The 22,872-nt window shown below is 39.9% G+C and overlaps 1 protein-coding gene across 3 annotated transcripts in view; it reads left to right on the forward strand.

Annotated features, from left to right (window-relative positions):
- Asxl2 (ASXL transcriptional regulator 2) overlaps positions 1 to 17,132 on the forward strand; it is a 204,698-nt gene extending 187,566 nt beyond the window's left edge. For all 3 annotated transcript variants that reach the window (XM_004663740.2, XM_045148908.1, XM_045148909.1), the window contains 4 exons: positions 187 to 283; positions 6,821 to 6,926; positions 8,308 to 9,019; positions 10,902 to 17,132. In XM_004663740.2, coding sequence (XP_004663797.1) covers positions 187 to 283; positions 6,821 to 6,926; positions 8,308 to 9,019; positions 10,902 to 13,325 — 3,339 coding nt within the window. In that variant the 3' untranslated portion in view covers positions 13,326 to 17,132. The remainder of the gene's footprint in view (positions 1 to 186; positions 284 to 6,820; positions 6,927 to 8,307; positions 9,020 to 10,901) is intronic.
- The last annotated feature ends 5,740 nt before the right edge of the window (positions 17,133 to 22,872 follow it).

Consider the following 22,872-nt stretch of genomic DNA (forward strand, 5'->3'; position numbering starts at 1 on the left):
ATGGGTGCTCCAGGAACTCTTACCACTGCAAATGAACTCCAGAGGCATTGCTTTACATGGTACTGGCTTTACATGGTATTGAGGAATCATACCCAAGGCCGTAAGGCTTTGTAAGCAAGTACCTTAACCCTGAGCCATCTTCCCAGCCCATTTTGTAATCTTTCTCTGGCTTATTATTTGACCCAGGTTGGTCCTGATGGTTTGATGAAGTTGAACGGTTCAGCCCTAAACAATGAGTTCTTTACTTCAGCAGCCCAAGGCTGGAAGGAAAGACTCTCAGAAGGTAAGTGTTCTACCTGGTTTCCTAGGATCTGTGTGCATATATATGGACCCACAATGAGGGCGTATTTGCACTTCACCAAATTAAGTAGTTTTCAAAAGTGACAGGAAGTTGCCAAAGAGAGAATTAGTTATCCTGTGTGAAATACTTTTTCACACTTTTTTTCTGAGGCCTGAGTATCTAGGAAGCCTCCAAATGAAGTCTAACATTACAACGTATTTCCTTAATGATTGATGTCACCAGAGAAACAGCAAAAAAATAATAATCTTCTTAGTATTTCCCATTCAGTAATTCTAAATGAATACTTGAGGATTATATGAAGCTCCTTACTACACAAATTGAAGACATAGAGTTCTTTTTTTTTTTTTTTTTTGGTAATACTTGCCAAGCAGAGAGAGAGAGAGAGAGAATGGGCATACAAGGGCCTCCAATCACCACACACGAACTTCAGATGTATACACCACTTTGTGCATCTGACTTTATGTGGGCACTAAGGAATTGAACCCAGGTCATTAGGTTTTGCAGACAAGTTTCTTTACTGCTGAGCCATCTCTCCAGTCCAAGTTATTCTTTTGATACATTGCATTAGTTTGGTAAACAATGAGATAACCTCTTTGTTACTGTCACCCCCAGTGAAATGAACAGTAAAGGAAATGAGTGAGAACACAAGAAGAATGCCTAGAGGACTGGGGAGATGGTTTAATGAGTAAAGTGCTTGCTGCTCAAGCATGAATACCTGAGTTCAGATTCCCAAAACCCATGTAAAACCAGATGTAGTAGGAAGCATCTGTAATCTCAGCCCTCCTACTGTGAGAAGAAGGTGGAAGATAGAAGCCTTGAAGCTCCAGGTTAATTCACAACACTGAGCAACAAGAGTTTCTGCCTCAAACAAGGTGTCCGTGCTCACACATACTCACATGTACACACAAAGATAATTTTTTTGCATACTACAACATTATTTAAATTGACAGAACATTTATGGATCATGACTGAAAATTACTGTGATTACTAGTTCCTTGTGTCCCTTATTTAAACAGATTTACTGGGCTGGAAAGATAGCTTAGCATTTAAGGTGCTTGCCTACAAAGCCAAAGGGCCCAGGTTTGATTCTTCATTACCCATGTAAAGCCAGATGCTCAGGGTGGTACATGCATCTGGAATTTGTTTGCAGTGGCTAGAGACCCTGGTGTGCCCATTCTCTCTTCCTCTATCTGCCCCCACCCCCCATAAATACATAAAATATAAACAGATTTGCTGAGTACCATAATAGAATATATAAAAGTACTTATATGGTGGCACACACCTTTTGTCCCAGCACTTAGAAGGAGTGAGACCCTACCTCAAGAAAACCAAACCACAAAAAAATCTTAATGATTGTGGCTGGGTAAGTGGCTTTATGAGTAAAGTATTTGCCTTGCAGACATGAGGGCCTGAGTTTGGATCCCCATCACCCATGAACCAAGTTGATGAGTTAGTAAAAAAAAAACCTTCTCAAAGAATAAAATGGAAGCTGGGCATGGTGGCACACACCTTTAATCCCAGCACTTGGGAGAGGGAGATAGGAGGGTCACCATGAGTTCAAGGCCACCGTGAGACTACATAGTGAATTCCAGGTCAGCCTGAGCTAGAGTGAGACCCTACCTTGAAAAAAAAAAAAAGAAGAATAAAATGGAGAACAATGGAGGATGACATTTAATAATGACTTCTGGCCTCCACATGCACATATGTGTCCACACTCGCACCACCCACATACATATACGAAAAATATTTTTTTAACTTTTTTATTGGCAGCTTCCATAATTACAGACAAAAAAAAAAAAACAATTTCCTTAACCAGCCCCACTTTCCCCTCACTAATCCACTCATATCCCCTCCCTGTCAACTAGTCTTTTATTTTTATGTCATCTCCTTTTCCTCCTATTATGAAGGTTTGTGTAGGTAGTGCCAGGTACTGGAAGGTCATATATATCTGGGCCATTTTGTGTCTGGAAGAGTGTATTGTAAGGAGTCCTATCATTCCTTTGGTTCATACATTCTTTCTGCCACCTCTTCTGCAATGGGTCCTGACCCTTGGAAAGGTGTGATACAGATGCTTCAGTGCTGAATACTACTCTGTCACTTCTCAGCACGGTGGTGACTTTTGAGTCACCCAAGCACTTATCACCATCTGAAAAGAGATACTTATCTAACCAAAAGTGAGAGTACCATTAATGTATGGGTATAAACATTAAGAAAAGTGCTTACAGAGCAGCTTGATGGGCATAATATATGCATTTACCCAGACAACAGTAGGGTGTTACTCCCCTAGGTCTCATGACCTCCCCCACCATAGGCTTTTGACTAGGTTTTCAGTACCAAGCATGTATACCCTCCTGTAGAGCTGGCCTCCAGTCCAATTAGAGAGTGGTTGGTTTCCCCCATAAAAGACATGCCACTATTGCACCAGTTGGCACATTTGGCAGGCCAAATTGGCTGGCCAATCTTAAGTCTTGGAGAGTACAGTGACACTGTATTGGGGAGTGGTGTTCAAGGTACAGTCTCACTCTAGCCCAGGCTGTCCTGGAATTTACTAGGTACCCTCAGGGTAGCCTCAAACACTACTGCGATCTTTCTACCTCTGCCTTCCCGGTGCTGGGATTAAAGGCATGTACCACCATACCCTGCTGCCATTGGACCTTTGATGGAGATTGCATTAAATGTGCAGATTGCATTTGGTAAGATTGCCATTTTCACAATATTGATTCTTCTAATCCAAGAACATGGCATATGTCTTTCTGTTTCCTAGTGTCTTCTGAAATTTCTGTCTTGAGTGTTTTAAAAGTTTTTATTGTAGAGATCCTTCACTTCCTTGGTTAGGTTTATTCCCAGGTTCTTTCGTTCGTTCGTATTTATTTATTTATTGAGGCAATTGTAAATGGGAATGATTCCATGGTTTCATCCTTTTTAGCTGTTAGTATTGTTACTGTTGTTAGTGTATAGGAAGGCTACTGATTTCTCTGTGTTTATTTTGTATCCTGTTATGTCGCTAAAAGTATTTATCAGTTCTAACAGTTTGCTGGTAGAGTCTTTAGGGTCCCTTATGCATAGAATCATATCAACTGCAAATAATGATAATTTGATCTCTTCCTTTCCAGTTTGTATTCTATTTGTGTCTCTTGCCTTATTGCTATAGCTAAGATTTTCCATCACTATATTAAATAAAAGTGGTGGCAGGGCTGAAGAGCTGGCTTAGCAGTTAAGGCGCTTGCCCGCAAAGCCTAAGGAACCACATTCTACTCTCCAGATCCCATATTAGCCAGACTTACAAAAGTGAAGCAAGCACAAGATCACACATGCTCACTAGGTGACACTCCAATTCTCTCTCTCTCTCCATCTATCTATCTATCTCTCTCTCTCTCTCTCTCTCTCTCTCTCTCTCTCTGTGTGTGTGTGTGTGTGTGTGTGTGTAAAAATAAAGGAGGTAGACACCCTTGACTTGTTTCTGATTTTAGTGGAAAAGCTTCAAGTTTTTCTCCATCTAATATTATGTTGTCCATAGCTTTGTCATAAATGGCCTTTATTATGTTGAGATATGTTCTTTCTATTCCCAGTTTCTGTAGGACTTTTACCATGAAGGGATGTTAGATTTTGTCAAATGCCTTTTCTGTATCTTACTGAGATGATCATGTGATTTTTGTTCTTCACTCCATTTGTATAGTGTATTACATTTATTGCTCTGCGTATATTGAGCCATCCCTGCATCTCTGGGATAAAACTTACTTCGTCAGGATGAATGATCTTTCTGATGTATTCTTGTATTCTGTTTGCCAGTATTTTGTTGAGGATTTTTGCATCTATGCTCTTAAGGGAGATTGGTCTCTAATTTTCTTTTTTTGTTCTGTCTTTGGTTGTGGTATCTGAGTGATACTGGCTTCGTAGAAGGGTTTTAGTAGTATTCCGTCCTTTTCTGTTTTATGGAAAAGTTTGAGAAGATTTGGTGTCAGTCTTTCTGTGAAGGTCTGGTAGAATTCATCAATGTATCCATGTGAGCCTGGGGTTGTTTTTATGTTTGTTTGTATTTTGTTTTGGACAACTTCCATAACTATAGACAATAAACCATGGTAATTCCCTCCCCTGTTTTCTCCCTCACAAATCCACCTTCTATCATATCCCCTCCCCCTCTCAACTAGTCTCTCCTTTATTTTGATGTCATCATCTTGTCCTCTATTATGAGGGTCTTGGCTAGGTAGTGCCAAGCACTGCTAGGTTCTAAATATCCAAGCCATTTTGTGTCTGGAAGACTGCATTGTAAGCAGTCCTACCCTTCCTTTGATTCTTAAATTCTTCCTGCCACCTCTTTCACAATGGATCCCGAGCCTTGGAAGGTGTGATAGAGATGTTTTAGTGCTGAACACTGCACTGTCACTTCTTCTTAACACTATGGTGACTTTTGAGTCATCCCAGGGGTCACCATCATCTGAAAAGAGAAGCTTCTGTAACTAAAATTGAGAGTAGCATTAATATATGGGTATGGACATTAAGAAAAGTGCTTTTAGGTCAGTTTAGTGAACATAATATATGCATTCAGCCAGACAACAGTAGACATTACTCCTCTAAGGCTCATGACCCCTCTCCCCCAATATAGTATTTTGACTAAGATTTGAGTACCAGGCATGTATTCCCTCCTGTGGAGTGGGCCTCTGATCCAATTAGAGAGTGGTTGGTTTTCCGCCATAACACAGATGCCACTATTGTACCAGTTTGCACATTTGGCCTGGCTGATCAATCTTAAGGGTTGCAATGTCACTGTGTGTCACTGTTGATGACTTCTCTCTCCCATATGGGCCTTGAATTTTTTAGTTGGGGGATTTTTTATAATGCTTTGCTCTCAGGGCTGGTTATAGGTTTGTTTTAATGGTTTGTCTCTTGTGGGTTTAATTTCGGTAGGTCATATAAATCTAGATAATCATCCATTTCCTTTGTTGAAGTCACAGAATCACTTTATAACATATCAATTACCAGAACCTCTCTTTAAAGAGAAATTGGTTCAGGAATTACTTCCTTAACACCTACTTTTTTGCAAGTAGCTAGCTGTTATCAGTAATGATGCCTTGATAATTATTGTTCCTATGATTTGAGCACATAGCTATTGTACCTAATAGGGTGTTTTTGAATATACCTATATGAACAGAGTTCAGTACTGTTTATTTCTCATTCTATGATACACAGAATTAGCATCATAAGTTCTACATTCCACTCAGCCAGATTCCTCTTTTCCTATTGCTTTGTTCAGATCTGTGGTTCTCAAGTTCCTCTATCACTTGTCCTTTCCTTTCTTTTACCCCCAAGAGGTCTTCTTACATTTCACATTTTGTCATTTCTATCTGTTATTCCTTTTTTTGTTTGATTGTTTGTTTTGAATACCAAACTATAAAAGGGAGTGGCCTATTTGAACCACAAGTTTTGGTTGGTTGTTGTTTTTTTTTTTTCAATATTTTTTTATTTATTTGAGAGCAGCAGAGAGAAGGCAGCAGAGAGAGAGTGAGAATGAGCGCGCCAGAGCCACCAGCCACTGCAAATGAACTCCAGACGTGTGCGCCCCCTTGTGCATCTGGCTAACATGGGTCCTGGGGAATCGAACATCGAACTGGGGTCCTTAGGCTTCACAGGCAAGCGTTTAACTGCTAAGCCATCTCCCCAGCCCGGTTGGCTGGTTTTTGGACTTCACTATGTAGCTCAGGCTGGCCTTAGAACTCACTATGTAGACCAAAATGTCCTCAAACATGTGGCACTTCTACCTCAACCTTCAGAGTACTAGGATTACTTAGCTTCTTGCTCCTGCAAGTGAATACCACTTTTTGTGTCTAGCTTTATATGTGTACTAGTGAATCAAACCTGGGCCTGCAGACTTGGCAAGCAAGTGGCTTTAACCACTGGGCCATCTCTTCAGCTCCAGCTTGTGGTATGATCCATCTCCCCATCCCTTTTTTTATGGTGTGTGCTAAAGGTGCACTTGTTAGGCAAGTGCTCTTACACTGAGCTAAATTCCCAACCCCTCTCTAGCCATTTTTATTGGATCCTTAAGTTCCTTGAAGCTGGTCAAGGCTTTCTGTAGTAAAAGCCTCAAATATAATTTCCCTTGAAGAAACCTAACTTTAAAATTAGAAGAAAAAAAAAAAAAACAAGCTCAGCGGCATTATTTACTAAAAACCCATCACTAAAATAAATTGTAAATTCAAGGTTAGAGATAAAATAAATCTGCATGGAAAATGATGTTTAGAACAAGATAGAGGTCATTCAGAGCACACCCAGAGAACAAGCACTGTGGTCTTAAGCTTTATATTGAATACCAGTGCATAGACTATTAAATGAAAATGGTTTATTTCACTTAGTGGCATTTACATCTTCCTTTACAGTTAGATACCTTGAAAACTTTTAGTTATTTTGACATCATATGCTATTCCTCTATGAGTCTTTCATGATTTATAGTTAAAAGTTGTGAATGTGAATAGTGTTAATACTTCAATATCCTTTGGGACTTGTTTGCTTAATACATTGCAGGTGAGTTTACCCCTGAGATGCAGGTGAGAATTCGACAAGAGATTGAGAAGGAGAAAAAAGTGGAGCCTTGGAAGGAACAATTCTTTGAAAGTTACTATGGTCAAAGGTAAATTAAGATTCCTTTTACTTTATTCAAAGTTGTTTTATAATTTGCATTTTACTAATACATTTACCCTTAACTTACTGTAGGCACAGTGGTTTCTTTTTAATTAAAAAAAAAAGTTGGTGGCTACTGAGGTTCAGTCGGTAGCATGCTTGCTTTTCAAGAATGAGGACCTAAGTATGATCTCCTCAGAACTTGTGTAAGAAAAGGAGGATGTGGTGGCAAATGTGTGTAATCCTAGCACTAGGGAGATAGAAACAGGAAGATCTTTAGCCTCCTTAGTAAGTTCTAGGCCAGTAAGAGATCCTGTCCCAAAAGAGGTGTATAGAAAGAGTCAGGTATAGTGGCACATACCTTTAAATCACAGCATTTTGGAGGCAGAGGTACTAGGATAAGCAGCAAATTCCAGATCAGCCTGGGCTAGAGTGAGACCCTACCACAAAAAACAAAAGGAAAGTAGACAGCACTTGAGAAATGCCTCCACATGCACGGAAACACATGTGCTTGTATATCCATACAGATACACACAAATGATTTTTTTTGTTTGTTTTAATTTGGAGGCAGAGTCTCACTCTAGTCCAAGCAGATCTGTAGCTCACTCTCTAACCCAGGCTGGCTTTGAACTCATGATGAGCTCCTATCTCAGCTTCCCAAGTGCTAGGATTAAAGACAAAAGCTAGCACACCCATGTGTTTTTTTTTTTAATTACTTATTTCTTTGGGGAGGGAGAGAGAGAAAGAGGCAGAGAGGTAGAGAATGAATATGGCTGCAGCCACTGCAAACAAACTCCAGACTCATGTGCCACCTTGTGCATCTGGCTGATGTGGGTCCTGGGGAATCAAACCTGGGTCTTTTGGCTTTACAGACAATCACTTTAACCACTAAGCCATCTCTCCAGCCCTGTTTTAGTTTTTTTAATTAGAGTCCTTTCTTGAAAAGGACAGGCTTTTTTTTTTTATCTTATAAGCTAAAAGAACATTTATAATAAGTTATACAAAATATAACTTATTCAAAACCAGTTAATATAAGCCTGTAATACATGCTTTTAGAAATCTAGACAATATGGCTCCTTTTTAAGCACAAGTAACAACAATAACTACTGTTACTGAACTTTTATTATGTGCCAAGCAAGTACTTAACATAGAATAACTTAATCATGGCATCGTTGTGAGGTTATACAGAAATGCAGAAGATTAGTCCATTACTACCACATGGAAAGTTGGTATCAGAGCCAGAATTTGAGTCTTAACTATTTTGGGTCCAGAGTAATAATAGAAAAATACCTACTGTGTTTCAGAGGGTTCACAGTTGCCATATTATGTCTAAAATGTTTTTAGTAACATGGGCCATTTTCTCAACTAGACATTTTCCTTCCACTTTTTAGTTCTGGCTTGAGCCTTGAAGATTCAAAGAAACTAACAGCTTCACCCAGTGATCCCAAAGTAAAGAAAACCCCAGCTGAGCATCCAAAATCCATACTTCCTTCAGCTGCGGCTCCTGCCAGATTAAGCCCTGTAGTTCCCCAGTTGGAGTGTAAAGAAGAAGCAGTGCAAATGTTATCACCTATCCGAAAAGAAGAGCGTGAAAGCCAAGATGAGGTGCCGCCAAACTGGAGGTCCCCAGAGACCCACCTTGCCTCAGCTTGCAATACAAATGAGCTTATCAGCAGGCTTTCCATCAAGTGCCCAAAGGTTGAGGATCTCCTGGAGCCAGTTGCCCATGCTGAACAAGAGTCAGAGAAAGAGAATCAATTCACTGCCACTTCTTCTAAGTGTTACACATCTGAGGGCCAAGAAGCATTAGTTACATCCCCAAGCAAACCTAAGAGTCCTGAAGTAGAAAAACCAGTCAGGAAGCCTACAGCAGAAGCAGCTTCACAACCCACCAGTATGAAAAATCCTCCAGCAACTCTTGCTGATCAGATCTCAGAAAACCTCAAGAGGAAATCTCTCACCCAAGAAGAGGCTCCTGGGAGCCTAGAGAAAAGACCACGCATCACTGAGAATCATCAGCACCAGCAGCCATTTCAGGTCTCCCCACAGCCCTTTCTTAACAGCGGGGACAGGGTCCCAGTGCGCAGAGTACCACCTCTCAAGGTAAACTGGGGTGAATTGAAAAGAAGGGATGGCCTGAGCACTAAATTTTTGGTTGTATGTATTAAATTTCATATAACATGTGTTATTACTGTAGAATTAGTTATGTATATTTGATACACCTATAGCTGGTATTACACAAATAAAATTATCAACAATTAGGCATGTAGAACTGCTTTCCTATAGCTCTCTCATTATTGATATTTCAATAAGGAACCTAAGTATCTAAACCACTCCAAAACCCTCTCATGCTTATAATAAGTCTTATATCCTTGGTACAGAGTCTCACCACATAACCTGGGCTGGGCTCAGATTCTCAGTTTTCTCTAGCCTCTGTTGGGATTATCAACCAAAAACTTTTTTTAGTGAATGTCAGCTGATTTCTAGACCTGAGAGCTGAATTACATTTTAGGTTTTACTTTAAGTAACACTAAGATCATTATTTCAATTTAGTCTCTCTAACATTCCATCATCCAGACTGGTTCTGTATTAAATTCCTGAACCCACATTTAAACAAATTAATATAATCCTACATTTCTCCTTCCTTTTGATTTCATCTCCCTCCTTAAATCTTCCCAAAGGGTTTCATTAGGAGTTGCTTTTTAGCTGGGCATGGTGGGGCATGCCTTTAATCCCAGCACTTGGGAAGCAAAGTTAGGATGATTGCTGTGAGTTCAAGGCCTCCTGAGACTACATAGTGAGTTCCACATCAGCCTGGCCTAGAGTGAGCCCTACCTCAAAAAAAAAAAAAAAAAAAAAAGGAGTTGCTTTTTAGTTTTACTCATTTACCTTAGGACCTATCTGATATCCCACTTTCATAGACGAATCTTAATGTAATTTACAACAGAACAAAGCTTTTAGGATTTTTGCCAGTTGTGATTACAGACACATATAATTCTAGTATGCAGGAGACAAAAGCAACAGGGTCATGAATTGGAGACCAGTCGGACTATATAATAACACCCTATCTGAAAATAAAAACAAAATAAACATCTTCATAGATACAATTTAAGTAGAAAACAAAATCTGAATTTTAGTACATATGTTACAACTTAGTTGTCATAAACACACGTGTGCTTTATGTGTTTTATGTTACATTTACAAAAAAAAAGAAATCTAGCTAGGTATGGCCTTTTATTCCAGCCCTCGGGAAGCAGAGGCAGGAGGATCACTGTGAGTTCAGGTCTACCCTGAGACTACATAGTGAATTCCAGGTCAGCCTGAGCTAGAGTGAGACCCTACCTCAAAAATAAATAAATGGGAAAGAAATCTAATTCATCTCCTGAGTACATTGTCACCAGTTTTCTAAACAGTATTGAGTGCTTTTTAAACTTCAAAAGAAAGCATAACATCTTTTTAATATTTAATAAATTTACACATAACTGAAATATTTTAGTAGCAGTATGAAAACTTAAAACTACCTTGTCCTTGGTATTTTTCCCCTTGTTTGATTTTAGCATGGTTACTGCTGATTCTCTCATATCATATAGAATGCTAGGTATGGTGGTATTCTCAGGAACATTCTTAAAACCCAAGTATGGTGATCCATATCTGTATTCCCAAAGGTATGGAGAGCCACAAATTGAGACCAGCCTGGGCCTACATAGCAAGACCCTGTCTTCCCCCACCCACCACCACAGAAAAAAGCAGAGCTTGGTTTGGTTTGGTTTGGGTATTAGAGATTGAAGAGCCTCATGCTTATGGGTACACATAGTGGGAAGGATCCTAGACTTTAAAACTTGGATGCTCAGTCACAGGCTACCCATTTGTGCCATGAGTACCATAGTGTTCATTTGCTCTAAAATGTAAGTGTTAATGTTTTTATTAGTCTTATAAATGAAAATTGAGCTCTGTTTTCACTCCCCCCCCCCCCAATGTTTTTCAGATCCCGGTCTCCAGAATCTCCCCCATGCTGTTTCCTACTTCACAGGTCTCTCCCAGGGCTCGTTTTCCAATCTCCATCACTAGTCCTAACAGAACAGGAGCCAGAACTCTTGCAGACATCAAAGCAAAAGCCCAGTTGGTCAAAGCCCAGAGGGCAGCAGCTGCAGCCGCTGCTGCAGCGGCTGCAGCCGCCTCAGTTGGAGGGACCATTCCAGGACCTGGCCCTGGAGGTGGACACGGTCCAGGAGCAGGCAGTGAATGGAAAACTGCTAGAGGAGGGAGTCCAGGTTCAGACAGAGTCAGTTCAACTGGAAAGGACCCCACACTGGAACTGGCAGGAACTAGAAGCAGGGGAGGTACGAGAGAGCATTTACCCTGTGGTTCAGAGACTCATCCCCAACCTGAGACCAAGACAAGTCAGGCACAGCCTCCTAGTGTCTCTGGAGCACAACTACAGCAAACCCCCTCAGGGTCTCCAGCACCTGCCAATGGAACATGCACAAAGATCCCATCATCAGCCCACATAGAGAAATCGAACAGTGAAAAACTGAACCCCACCAGGACAACAGCCTCAGTGGCCTCTCCTAGCCACCCACAAGGACCTGATAGTTGCAGACAGGAGAAAGCGCCTTCTCCAACAGGGCCTGCTCTGACCTCAGGAGCCTCACCTGTTTGCTTTGTAGCTGAAGGCACAGTTGAACCTAAAGCAGATTCTAGTAAGAATTCACCAAACCCTTCAGCCTCAGCAAAAATAACAACTACTGCTCCAGTGGATACAACTCCCTCCCCTTTAACATGCTTACTGACAACAGCCAGTTTAGAAACGCTTCCTGTGCCCAAAGTCAGTCTAACTGCAGGATCTTCTGGATCAGCTCCCTCCTCAAGTCCTTTGCCAGCAGCTTCTAGCCTTAAAACCCCAGGAACACCTGCAAATATGAATGGACCCACTTCAAAACCAAGTTCTAGTATCCCTGCTAATAATCCTTTAGTTACTCAGCTGCTCCAGGGCAAAGATGTTCCTATGGAGCAAATTCTACCCAAACCTCTCACCAAAGTTGAAATGAAAACTGTTCCCCTGGCTCCAAAGGAAGAGAAGGAGATAGAAGCACTCATAGGTGCCAGCTTAATAGAAGGTAGCTCCCGAGAGGAAGTTAATGACAGGCAGTCCCATCTGGCTATCCAGCAGTTGGGAAAAACTTTGCATAGTAAGCAGCTTCCCCAAGTTCCAATGCCTCTGTTTTCAGCTAAGGACCTTCGGAACTCTTGCATTGACCAATACCAAGATGGACTAAATAAAGCAACTCAAGATCACATCCTTCATTCTCTCATGCAGAGGGTTCAGAGACAGAGTGTTCTTTCATTTGTGCCACCCTCCCAGTTCAACTTGGCTCACTCAGGTTCCCAGTTGGAAGACATTTCCACAAGCCAGAGATTCATGCTGGGCTTTGCTAGCAGAAGGACATCCAAACCTGCAATGGCAGGTCACTACTTACTTAATATTTCCACTTATGGCCGGGGTTCAGAGAGCTTTAGGAGGACCCATTCTGTAAATGCAGAGGACCGATTTTGTTTAAGTAGTCCCACTGAAGCATCAAGAATGGGATATACAGACTGTAAAAACATAGCAGGAGACAGTAGCAGCAGCAAAGAAGATGAAACTGATGAAGAGAGTACTGGTGATGAACAGGAACCTGTCTTGGTAAAGGAAGAACCCCAGGCTTCCCAGAGTTCCAGCAAGCATGATGAGAGTTTAGGATCCCACAATAGGGAAACTCCATCTACCAATGATTGCTTAGCTAACAAGAATGGCAAGGCTGAGGTTCCAGTGAATGAGCAGCTCACCTCAAGCAAAGAGAGTTACTTATTCTCTAGAGGCCAAACATTTGATGAAAAGACCCTAGCCAGAGATTTTATTCAGGTGGCACATAAGCAAATGGCTCATGTTGTGAGAGGTAAGACATTGTGTAGCAGCCCTGATCTTTTTAATTCCACTGCTCTTTCTCTACCTGCAGACAGTCCCACCCATCAGCCTTTACTCCTTCCACCACTGCAAACCCCAAAATTGTATGGAAGCCCCACACAGATAGGGCCAAGCTACAGAGGCATGATCAATGTCTCCACGTCATCAGACATGGACCATAACTCTGCTGTACCAGGTAGCCAGGTATCTAGCAATGTAGGTGATGTCATGTCCTTTTCAGTGACTGTCACTACCATCCCTGCTAGCCAAGCTATGAATCCCAGCAGCCATAGCCAGACGATTCCTGTTCAGGCCTTTCCTGAAGAGAACAGTATAGAAGATACACCTTCGAAATGTTACTGCCGATTGAAAGCCATGATCATGTGCAAAGGATGTGGAGCTTTCTGCCATGATGATTGCATTGGCCCCTCCAAACTGTGTGTCTCCTGCCTTGTCGTTCGGTAATGAGACTAGAAAAAGATGCTGTAAAGGAGGGAAGGGAAGGGCTAACAAGATGTTTTCTTACATCCCTTTAGAGTCACAGAAATAAAGTTTCAGTTGTCTTAAGAGAGACACATTAATCAGGAATAGAGTACCAATCTTTTACATTTTGGAGAAAGAGCACCTTGTGTAGTAAGTCCAATGTGCTAATAAAACTATGAATTGGTGACAAGTTTGCACTTAAAAAATCATGTAAATATGTCACATTTTGGTTAACACTGTTTTTCTAAGTGTTTAGGTGATGATGTATTACTTTGAATTCCAAATATGTTCCATTTCTTGTGAGTGAGAAAAGTTGAATGGTATGCTTGGTGAAAGTAAGCTGTTTCTCTTTGATCTTTTCTGAGGCTAGGAAAAGGTTATTCATAAACTGGCCTTTACAGGATTTAGATTAAGGGTTTACTCTTTCATTTACCTTAGGTGAAATTTTATTTTTAAATTTTCATTTTAGGTGAAAAATTTTAAAAGATGTTAACATCTCAAACTGTTTTTGACCTAAAAACTCTGGCTTGGCTTTTTTACTTCTTTGAATCAGTACTGTCGTCAAGCAGAACCCCTCTATTCCCTAACTCCACTCCTCTGGCCTGAGAAAGTGAAGGTCATTCATGAAGGGTCTGCCTCTCAGGGCCCCTGTATGTTACTGTAGTCTGTATATGGCAATACTTCCAGCACTAGTCTATTTCCACACTGCATCATTTATAGGAGCACACAAACAGATTTGAGATACCAGCATAAGATGAGTGGACACATAGTGATGGGGAGATTTGAGCTACTGTCTTATAGGATGAAGAGAATCAAAAAACTGCAAAAGCTTAACTGAGCACACCAAGAACCTTAAAAAATGATTTTAGCACTAGATACAAGGTTAATCTTCTCTTCCAACCCTTTATCTATTGTCATACACCTACTATAGGTTGGAAAGCTCATTAGTGGTACATTGACTCTTTCTGTTCAACCTGTTTTGATATCTCAGGCATAAGAGAAGGAAGAAGTAATGTTCTGCCATCTTACCACAAAAACATATATGCGTCTTCATGCAGAAGGCAGTCTGCTCATTTAGAATATAGGAAATATGTCTACTGTCTTGGAATTACTACTGTCTGTGCAACAAGGGTACCTGTTGGGCATTGATGAATGACCAAGGGAATGTCTGGAAGACAACTGGGCTTCAAAGTTTTGCCCTTTTTCCTTTTTATTCTTTTTTGATCATAAAATACTTCTCTAGTGACTGAGCAGTTTTTGAGTAAATACTATTTAGGTCACAGTTAAAGAACATTGAAAGGGGAAAAAAACACAGTTTATCAGAATTTCGTATTGAACAGGAGATTATCAGTATCTTATTTGCATATTGACTTGTGTCCTAATTTTAAGTGCGTAATTAAATATAATAGTGCAACCTAGTATAGATACATTGGTATTTAATATTCAAAAGGGTGTTTTAAAAATGCAAAACATTGTAAGCCTGTTAAGTCACATTCCAGATTTTGTGAGACAGTGATCTGTTCTGGCTCTATCCTAGTGGGTACCTCACCCCCTTGCATTGACACTTGTAATGCCTTCTCACAGTCCCTGTACTAAACTACACAAGAAACTCAGCTTTATTACTTTTCCTCTCTGGCTCTTTTGTTGTAGCCCAAAACAAATACAGGATTTTTTGTATGTATTTCAGTGCCAGCCAAGACAGTATGATGTCTTTCCATCTTCATTTCTTCCACCACACACATAGCTAACACATAAGAAAGGCTCCAAGGATCCAGGGATAAGAAGTGTGTTCTCAGCAAATAAGTAGGAATTAGAAACCAAGCTTCTGCCACCAAATTTGCAGTACCTTGGGTAATCTCCAAGGTACCATGCCCGGCCTCTTTGTTCCTCTACTTAGTTGCATTTTTGTGCCCAGAAGAGGTTTAGTGGTGCAGAATGGAGTCCATACTAACTGTTGATTACTAGTGTTTTTTTCTGCTTTGTTCCTTTCCTCCATGGACCAGAGGAAGGCATTAGGGATTTCCAGGTACATTTAGAGAAGAAAGCATATTGTGCCTCTTCCTCTTGGTCCATATATTCTTGTAGCTAGGTCCTAAGCACTGCTGCTTATCAGATTCTTCTAAGTAACACACAGAGAAATACTTATATCCAGGAATATGGCAACAGAAGCTGCTAGCTAAGTATACTGCCTTGGACTTGACTAGATAAGAGAATACATTCTCTTAGACTGGAAGCAAATAAAATATCAATTCATCAATTTTTTAAACTCGTTTCAAGTACCATCTCATAAGTGAATTCATTTTTATAAGTGAATATAAAAAATTTGGCCCTTTAGAGTTTGGTACTTTAAGTAATTTTTTTCCTAGCTTTTTAGATGTTTTACCTTTATATTTGCTCAGAAATGCTTTAATAAATGCTAACTTATTTTGGAGGGTTATTAAGTGGCAATTTCTAGTCATAAATTAGATACCATACCTGATGCATATGCCCCCTGTGTATCTTCTCTAGTTTTCAAGTAACCTCTGCTTCAGTCACTGCAGAAAGTGCTCACTCATGTTGCAGCTCAGTGGGATTTGTAAGTGTTCCAGGTTGTCTGGTAGGACACTGCCTCAATCTTAAAAGATTGTTGAGTAGTCACAGATTGTATCAGGAGTTGTTTGCTGTGAATCCTTTAAGATGTTGAAACTGCCTCTAGCATTGTATTAGTTTTTTGAGAATAAGAGCTGTCAAATGGAGATTTTCATGGAGTGGGAGGTGAGTGCTTACCTGGGCAGGTAAGGCACATAGATGCAGACATCTAATTTAGTTCATCTCGGGTGTAAGTAAACCATCAAAGAAAGGGAAACCTCATCACCTTCAAGTGAAGGTGCAGTGCCTCACATATTAATGACCCATCAGTCACCATACAAATCACTGATGATGTTTTCTTCCCCTTAGATATCCTTAAAGAACTCTGGTTAAATGATTTGCTAGAAAGAGATGGGTTTCTTCTGGTCATTTTACTACTATTTATTTTAGAACTCACTGTTCATGAGCAGTGTCAGAGCTGTTTTCTCTCTGACATCCCACCATAGCAAAGAGAGGCAAGTTTCCCCATTGTATTACAACAGTGTGCTAAGTGAAAAACTTGGCCAAGGGTAGTTTGCCTCTCAGTTACAGAATAGTCCAAAGAGACTGTGAAACATGGTGACAGGCAGGGACCTTTCCTACATGTTTCAGTACTTACATACCTATTGAAAGAAAACAGTAGGTGAGACATTTCCTAAAGTTGGAGCAATAGCTTCATAGAGTCTTGGTTACTTTATTTTTTTTAATGCTTTACATTTGATACAACTATTAAAGATCAATTTTAAAAATAACTTTCCAGTAATATATTTTAAGTAATATATATTTTAATATCTATGTAAAAAGTAACTATGGAAGACTGAATTTCTCATATATGGTATGTTTAATGTAGGACTTCACTGTTAAGGCACATATTATTTCAAAGGAAATTATTCTAAAGTCACTCAAATTTTCTCCCCCCCCCCAAAAAAAAATGCAATAAGGGGAATGGTTTGTTAGGGCCTTTATTTTTTATTTTAAAAGAAAATTGACTTAGTTTCCACAAACTATTCCCCCTGGCCCACCACTGGTGATAAGGTTTATACAGACTGGTTTGGTAAATACTAAACTTTTGTGTCTTCTGCCTTTGTAAAGGAATTGTTAACATGGGAATTGAGGGTATGTACAGAAAAGTTGGTGTCAACACCATTTAATAAGTCATATTTTTTCACAAATAAAAAAAGTCATTTTAATAAGAACTTAAAATATTTGCAATAAATATATGTATATAGATTGTATGTATTCATATATTCTTATTTTTCATTTTATTAAGTAAAAGATAATTAAAAATGAAATTTAAAACCTTGTACTTTTTGGTGACTCTTGAAGTCTGACACACATCTGAATGTGGATTGGGGAAGGGCTCTCAGTAGTTGCCTTATACTATTAAGGTAAGGTTACCACAGATTGTGGGAAAGAGTAAACTGAGGGAGGGATTTTGGGATAAATCAGGGTAGAGTGTTTCTTTCAGAACTCAAGTAAAAATATTAAATTTTCATAGCCTGTCTTGTGCTTTCATCCTTAATTTGTTTTCTGTCCCTAACCACCTAATTTCACTGGACAAGTGAAGAAAACATACTTAGTGTACCTGTGGTTTCTTTTAAAATAAAGAAAGGTAAGGAAGTATGTTGGGGAAAATAGGCATTTCTTCGTCTAACAGTGATTGATTAGCAGACATTCATTGCCACCACAGAATAGTCCTTGGAAGATACAAAACCTTGTTTTCTACTAACCATTCTTCAAGAAGTAAGTTTCATAGCCAGATTCATGTCCTGCTTGACTGATCTGGAGAGCACTAAGAGATCTGTGTGAAGAGGATTAACTTTGCCTTGATTAATTAATTAGATTGTTTCAGCATCTGACCAGCTTTGAATACCTCGGTATTGGGAAGGACAGGTACAGAATAAGCCCTGAGCCAGGTTGGTGTCTAATCCAAGAAAAATCCATTTGTGATTGTAAAGTAATGATTTTAAGATATCCAATACCTACATAGATGGCCTGTTGAGCAAAAACACACTGTTCTTTTTAAAAGACTGATGATATAGCTCAGTGACAAGAGTGTTTGCTTAGTACCACAGGGGGAAAAGGACACTACATAGGTTCCTAATGGCCTGAAGTAAAATAATGTGAGCTAGATTTTCAAGAGCATACACCTCACTGACCCATGAAGCTGACTAAATTGTAGATCACTAGCTGAGTCTCCACAAAATTGCTCAGCTCTGGTTTTCCCCAACCACTGGGGACAGGGAGATGGCATGTTTTGAAAATTTCCAATAAGGATACATAGTTTTTAAAAGACTTTTTCAAACTTTGAGGTTTGGGGCTGGAGAGATGGCTTAGCAGTTAAAGCACTTGTGGGTAAAGCTTGAAGACCTGGGTTCATTTCCCCAGTACCCACACAAGCCAGTGCCACAAAGTGGTGCATGTGCCTGAAGTTCATTCACAGTGGCTAGCCCATTCTGTCTGGTCACTATCCCCCTCACACACACCAATTTTTTTTTTTTTTCAATTTCTGAGGTTTCCAAAATCTGAGTTACCCAGAAACATGGGAGTTTTTCAGCTATCCAAGAGGACAGTAATATAGATCTTGGCTGAAAATGTTCTATTTCTAAAGGAAATTTTAGATTTCTGAGAACATCTATGTCCTCATAATTTCCATACACAATAAGAATGAGGGCTAAATATTACTCAAAGGCGCATCTGCTTTATTGGAAGTAAAATTCCTGTTCACATGATCGCATGAGGATCCTAAAAGTATACAGTGGTTCAGAGAGAAGAGCAATACAAGACCTCAGGTTAGCTTCAGTATAGACTATATTTATTTCCCATGTTCATTGCTTCTTACACTATCTCAACAGTCCTTAGAGACACGTTTCACCTGTTAATAAACTTATGTAGAAACCACTGGCTCATATCTGTTGGGCACCTAATACTCACCATGCTCTGCTAAAATGCAGGTTGTGAGAGGCTAAGCAAAAACTCATGTAAATTGCAAAAAAGTTCTTAAAATAGTAATTGTACAGCAGGGATTAGTTACTTCAAGGAGCACATCAGTGCTGTGTGTTGAAGGTGTAAATGCAGTATGCAGTAGAAGCATTTGAAGTACTGGGTACAACTGGTGAAACCTTATGCATTGCCCCTAAGTGAAAACCAAGCAATGTGGACATGAGAAGCCATGTTCATAAAATTTATCTTTTTTGAGATCATTAAAATATACAGAGAAAGAGGAGCAGGCCAAATGACCGTTCCTTTCTCATCACCATGCAAAGCCAAAAAGCTAAAGGGATTTTTTTTTTTTTTTTTGCCACAGAATTATAAAGAACTTTAGCATTTTTCAATGACCCAAGTCCAAATTCTTACTTTGGGGCTACAAAGGTCTTAATTTTGTTTGTAAATAGACAATGAGAATGGGTGCACTGGGGCTTCCAGGCACTGCAAACAAGCTAGACACATGCTGCTTTGTCCATCTGGCTTTTCATGGGCACTGGAAAATTGAACGCAGGCCTTCAGGCTTTGCAAGCAAGCACCTTTAACTGCTGAGCCATCTTTCCAGCCTTCTAGAAAGGTTTTAAAAGAAGAAATCATCCGTGCATATTCAAAGGCTGTACAGACTGAGGAACAAGGACTCTGTACTTCCATGTGCCTTTCACTTTAACCTAAAAAGGGGGAATCTCTCCAAGGTTCTTAGGAAGGACAGAAGCAAAGGCATTGCCCCTAAGTGAAAATCAGGCAATGTGGCAATGAGAAGCCATGTTCATGAAATTTACCTTTGTGGAGATCATTAGAATACACGGAGAGAGGAGCAGGCCAAATGACAGTTGCTTTCTTGTCACCATGCAAAGCCAAAAAGCTAAGCCTTCACCTGTGGCTCAATAGTGGAGTCTCCTGAACAGTGACCTCAGACTCACATTTCCTTGCTTTCAACTACCAAAAAAAAAAAAAAAAAAAAAAACGAGCAAAAATTTGGATTTTGACTTTTCACCTTAAACTACAAAACCTGTTTGATGCCTTGGGAAGAAGAAAGATAAGCCTGACGTAGGCTTTTTTTTTTTTTAAGGGATTTGGGTAAACTTGGGGTCCAATAGCTTATTCTTGTTTAAAAGATTTCTGGTTCACTTAGCATGAGGCTGAGCTGTCATGAATGTTGCATGGAATTTGGAGACTAAGGAAAGGTTTTCTGTTGGATTGTAACAGCTCTTGGTGTCAATCAGAGTTGCAGTTCTGCTCCTGTAACTTCAGTGAATTGCAACTTTATTTTATTAATGCTGTATTAGGCAAATGTGGCTGAACACTCAATTTTATTTTATTATAAATTCCAACCACCCAAACAATGTATCATATTTTAGAGCTTACTTTTTGTATGGCCCATGTCCTTATGGAATGTGTGGTATTTACATTTGTATGTTTTAAAACCCAGGGTTTTTAGATACTTAAGAGTTTAGAAATGACCAAGTTGTTCTTTGACCTAAAGTCAATTATTTTCTTGTTCCAAGTTTCCAAGCAATAGCAGTTGGGAGACTTCAGTAGTAACCCTGGTAAACCTATATGCAGAGTCTTCCAGTTTAATATCAGGCTGCCCTTTTAGGAGCCAGGTGTGGTGGTGCAGGCCTGTAATTCTGGCATTTGGAAGGTAAAGTTAATAGCATCAGAAGTTTAAGGACAACCTGGGCCTGTTTTTGGGTTAGGAAGGAGGAGATAGTTTGTTCTCTGATAAAATACTAATTATAAAGCAACTTTGGGGGCTGAAGAGAGGGTTTGCTTGTAAAACCTGATAGTCCAAGTTTGATCTCCCCAGGACCCATGTAAAACCAGATGCATAGAGTGGCCCATGCATCTGAAGTTTGTGGCAACAGGAGGTCATGTCACGCTCATACTCATTCTCTGTCTCTGTCTCTCCTCTCAGATATATAAATGAAAATATTTTTTTAAAAAGCAACTTTGTTACTGGAAATTTTGGGAAATTTCCAGAATTCATAAAAGATCTAGAGAATAAGACATGAGTCTTTAGAAATTAAGTTTTTCTTAGCCATAAGTGTTTCAATCTATTGTTCCAGGAGTTATTTCAGTGACTCATATCACACCTTTCACCAGCACCAACAGAAATCAAAACAGAAGAAATGACCTTATTGTCAGTCTTGTTCACTTTGAAATCCTTGTACACCTAGGCCTTAGCACTTTGACAGATAAAAATTCTGCCTTTAACTCCATACTATTTATCCTTCACTTTCTGTTGTTCCTTTTATTGGTCATACAGAAATTACCTTCAGAGTTGAATGTATAAAAATGTTTCTGCACATGGACAAATTGTGTTCTATCTTAACAACTCATGTTGAATAAAGGCATACAGTTTTACTCTGTGGCTGTGCCTTTTATTTTCCAAGGGAATAGGACACCTGATATGACTTACCTTGATCCTTCCTCTGGGTCTGGTTGCACAACTCTCTCAGGGCCATGGCTAAAGTTCGGTACTCCAGGGGCTGGACGATGGCTCAGTGGTTAAAGTACTTGATTGCAAAGCCTGCAGGCCTGGGTTCAATTCCCAGTACCCATGTAAAGCCAGATTGACAAAATGGCGCATGGAGTTAATTTATGGTGGCAGGAGGCTCTGGTGTACGCGCTTGCATCCTCCCCCCCTCCCTCCCTCCCTCCCTCCTCTCTCTCGCTCCTTGCAAGTAAATATTTAAAATAAATATTTTAAATACTTCTAAATAACAAAATAGCTGGGCATGGTGGCACACGCCTTTAATCCCAACACTTGGAAAGTGGAGGTAGGGTCACTGAGTTCAAGGCCAGCCTGAGACTACATAGTGAATTCCAGGTTAGCCTGGGCTAAAGCGAGAACCTATCTTGAAAATCCAAAAGTAAAAAAAATCCGGTGTAGTGGTGCATGCCTTTAATCCCAGCACTTGTAAGGCAGAGGTAGGGCCGTAAATTCAAAGTCACCCTGACACTACATAGTGAATTCCAGGTCAGCCTGGGCTAGAGCAAAACCCTACTTTGGAAATAAATAAAAATAAAAACAGGGACTCTTCAAAGGCACGATCAGTAGCATAAAAGAAACATGAAGGCTGGAGAAAATGATCTGTGGTATAGAAATTGTCTAGTCCTGGATAACAATTTTATCACTGTGACAACTAACTGAACAAGAGGAAAGATGTTTTTGCTTCATGATTTCAATCCATTGTTAAATGGCTCCACAGTTTCCAGATGGTGAGAACAGTAGGGTAGAGGGAATTGGTAGAGCCACATGAATCTCAGCAGCTGGGAAGCAAAAAGGAATAGGGACTGAGGACAAGGTATGTCTTTCTAGTGAATGACTATACCTACTTCCAACTAGGCCTCACCTCCTACTTTACATCACCCCCAAAAGTAGTACTACCAGCTGAAGATCAAGCCTTCAACATGACCGTGGGGGCATTTCACATCTGAACCATAAAAACAGTATGCTCGGTGCTCATATTTAAACATGGAAATGCCAGGTACCCAGCAGTTGGTATATATCCAACACAGAGTCCTATGTTTAAAAAGATGTTTATGCCAGTATTAAGTGTTCATGATATTATTGACAAGGGCCTTAAGTTAGAGCCAACCAGCTGTCCACTGACAGATATTGGGGGGAAGGATCATTCAGCCTTAAAATGGAAATTCTGACCCTTGCAGCATGAACCTTGAAGATACGCCAATTCAAGTAAGTCAGACACAAAAAGATGCTATGATCCATTAATGTGAAGTACCTAGAATAGTCAAAGAATTGAAGGAAGAAAAATGGGAGTTGTGTTTAAAGGGTTCAAAATATGTTGGGAGGGCTGGAGAGATGGCTTAGCAGTTAAGGCACTTGTCTTCAAAGCCAAAGGACCTAGATTCAACTCCCTAGGACCCACGTAAGCCAGGTGCACAAGATAGTGCATGTGTCTGGAGTTCAGTG

This window comes from Jaculus jaculus, chromosome 5 (genome assembly GCF_020740685.1).
Source record: "Jaculus jaculus isolate mJacJac1 chromosome 5, mJacJac1.mat.Y.cur, whole genome shotgun sequence".
Lineage (NCBI taxonomy): Eukaryota > Metazoa > Chordata > Mammalia > Rodentia > Dipodidae > Jaculus > Jaculus jaculus.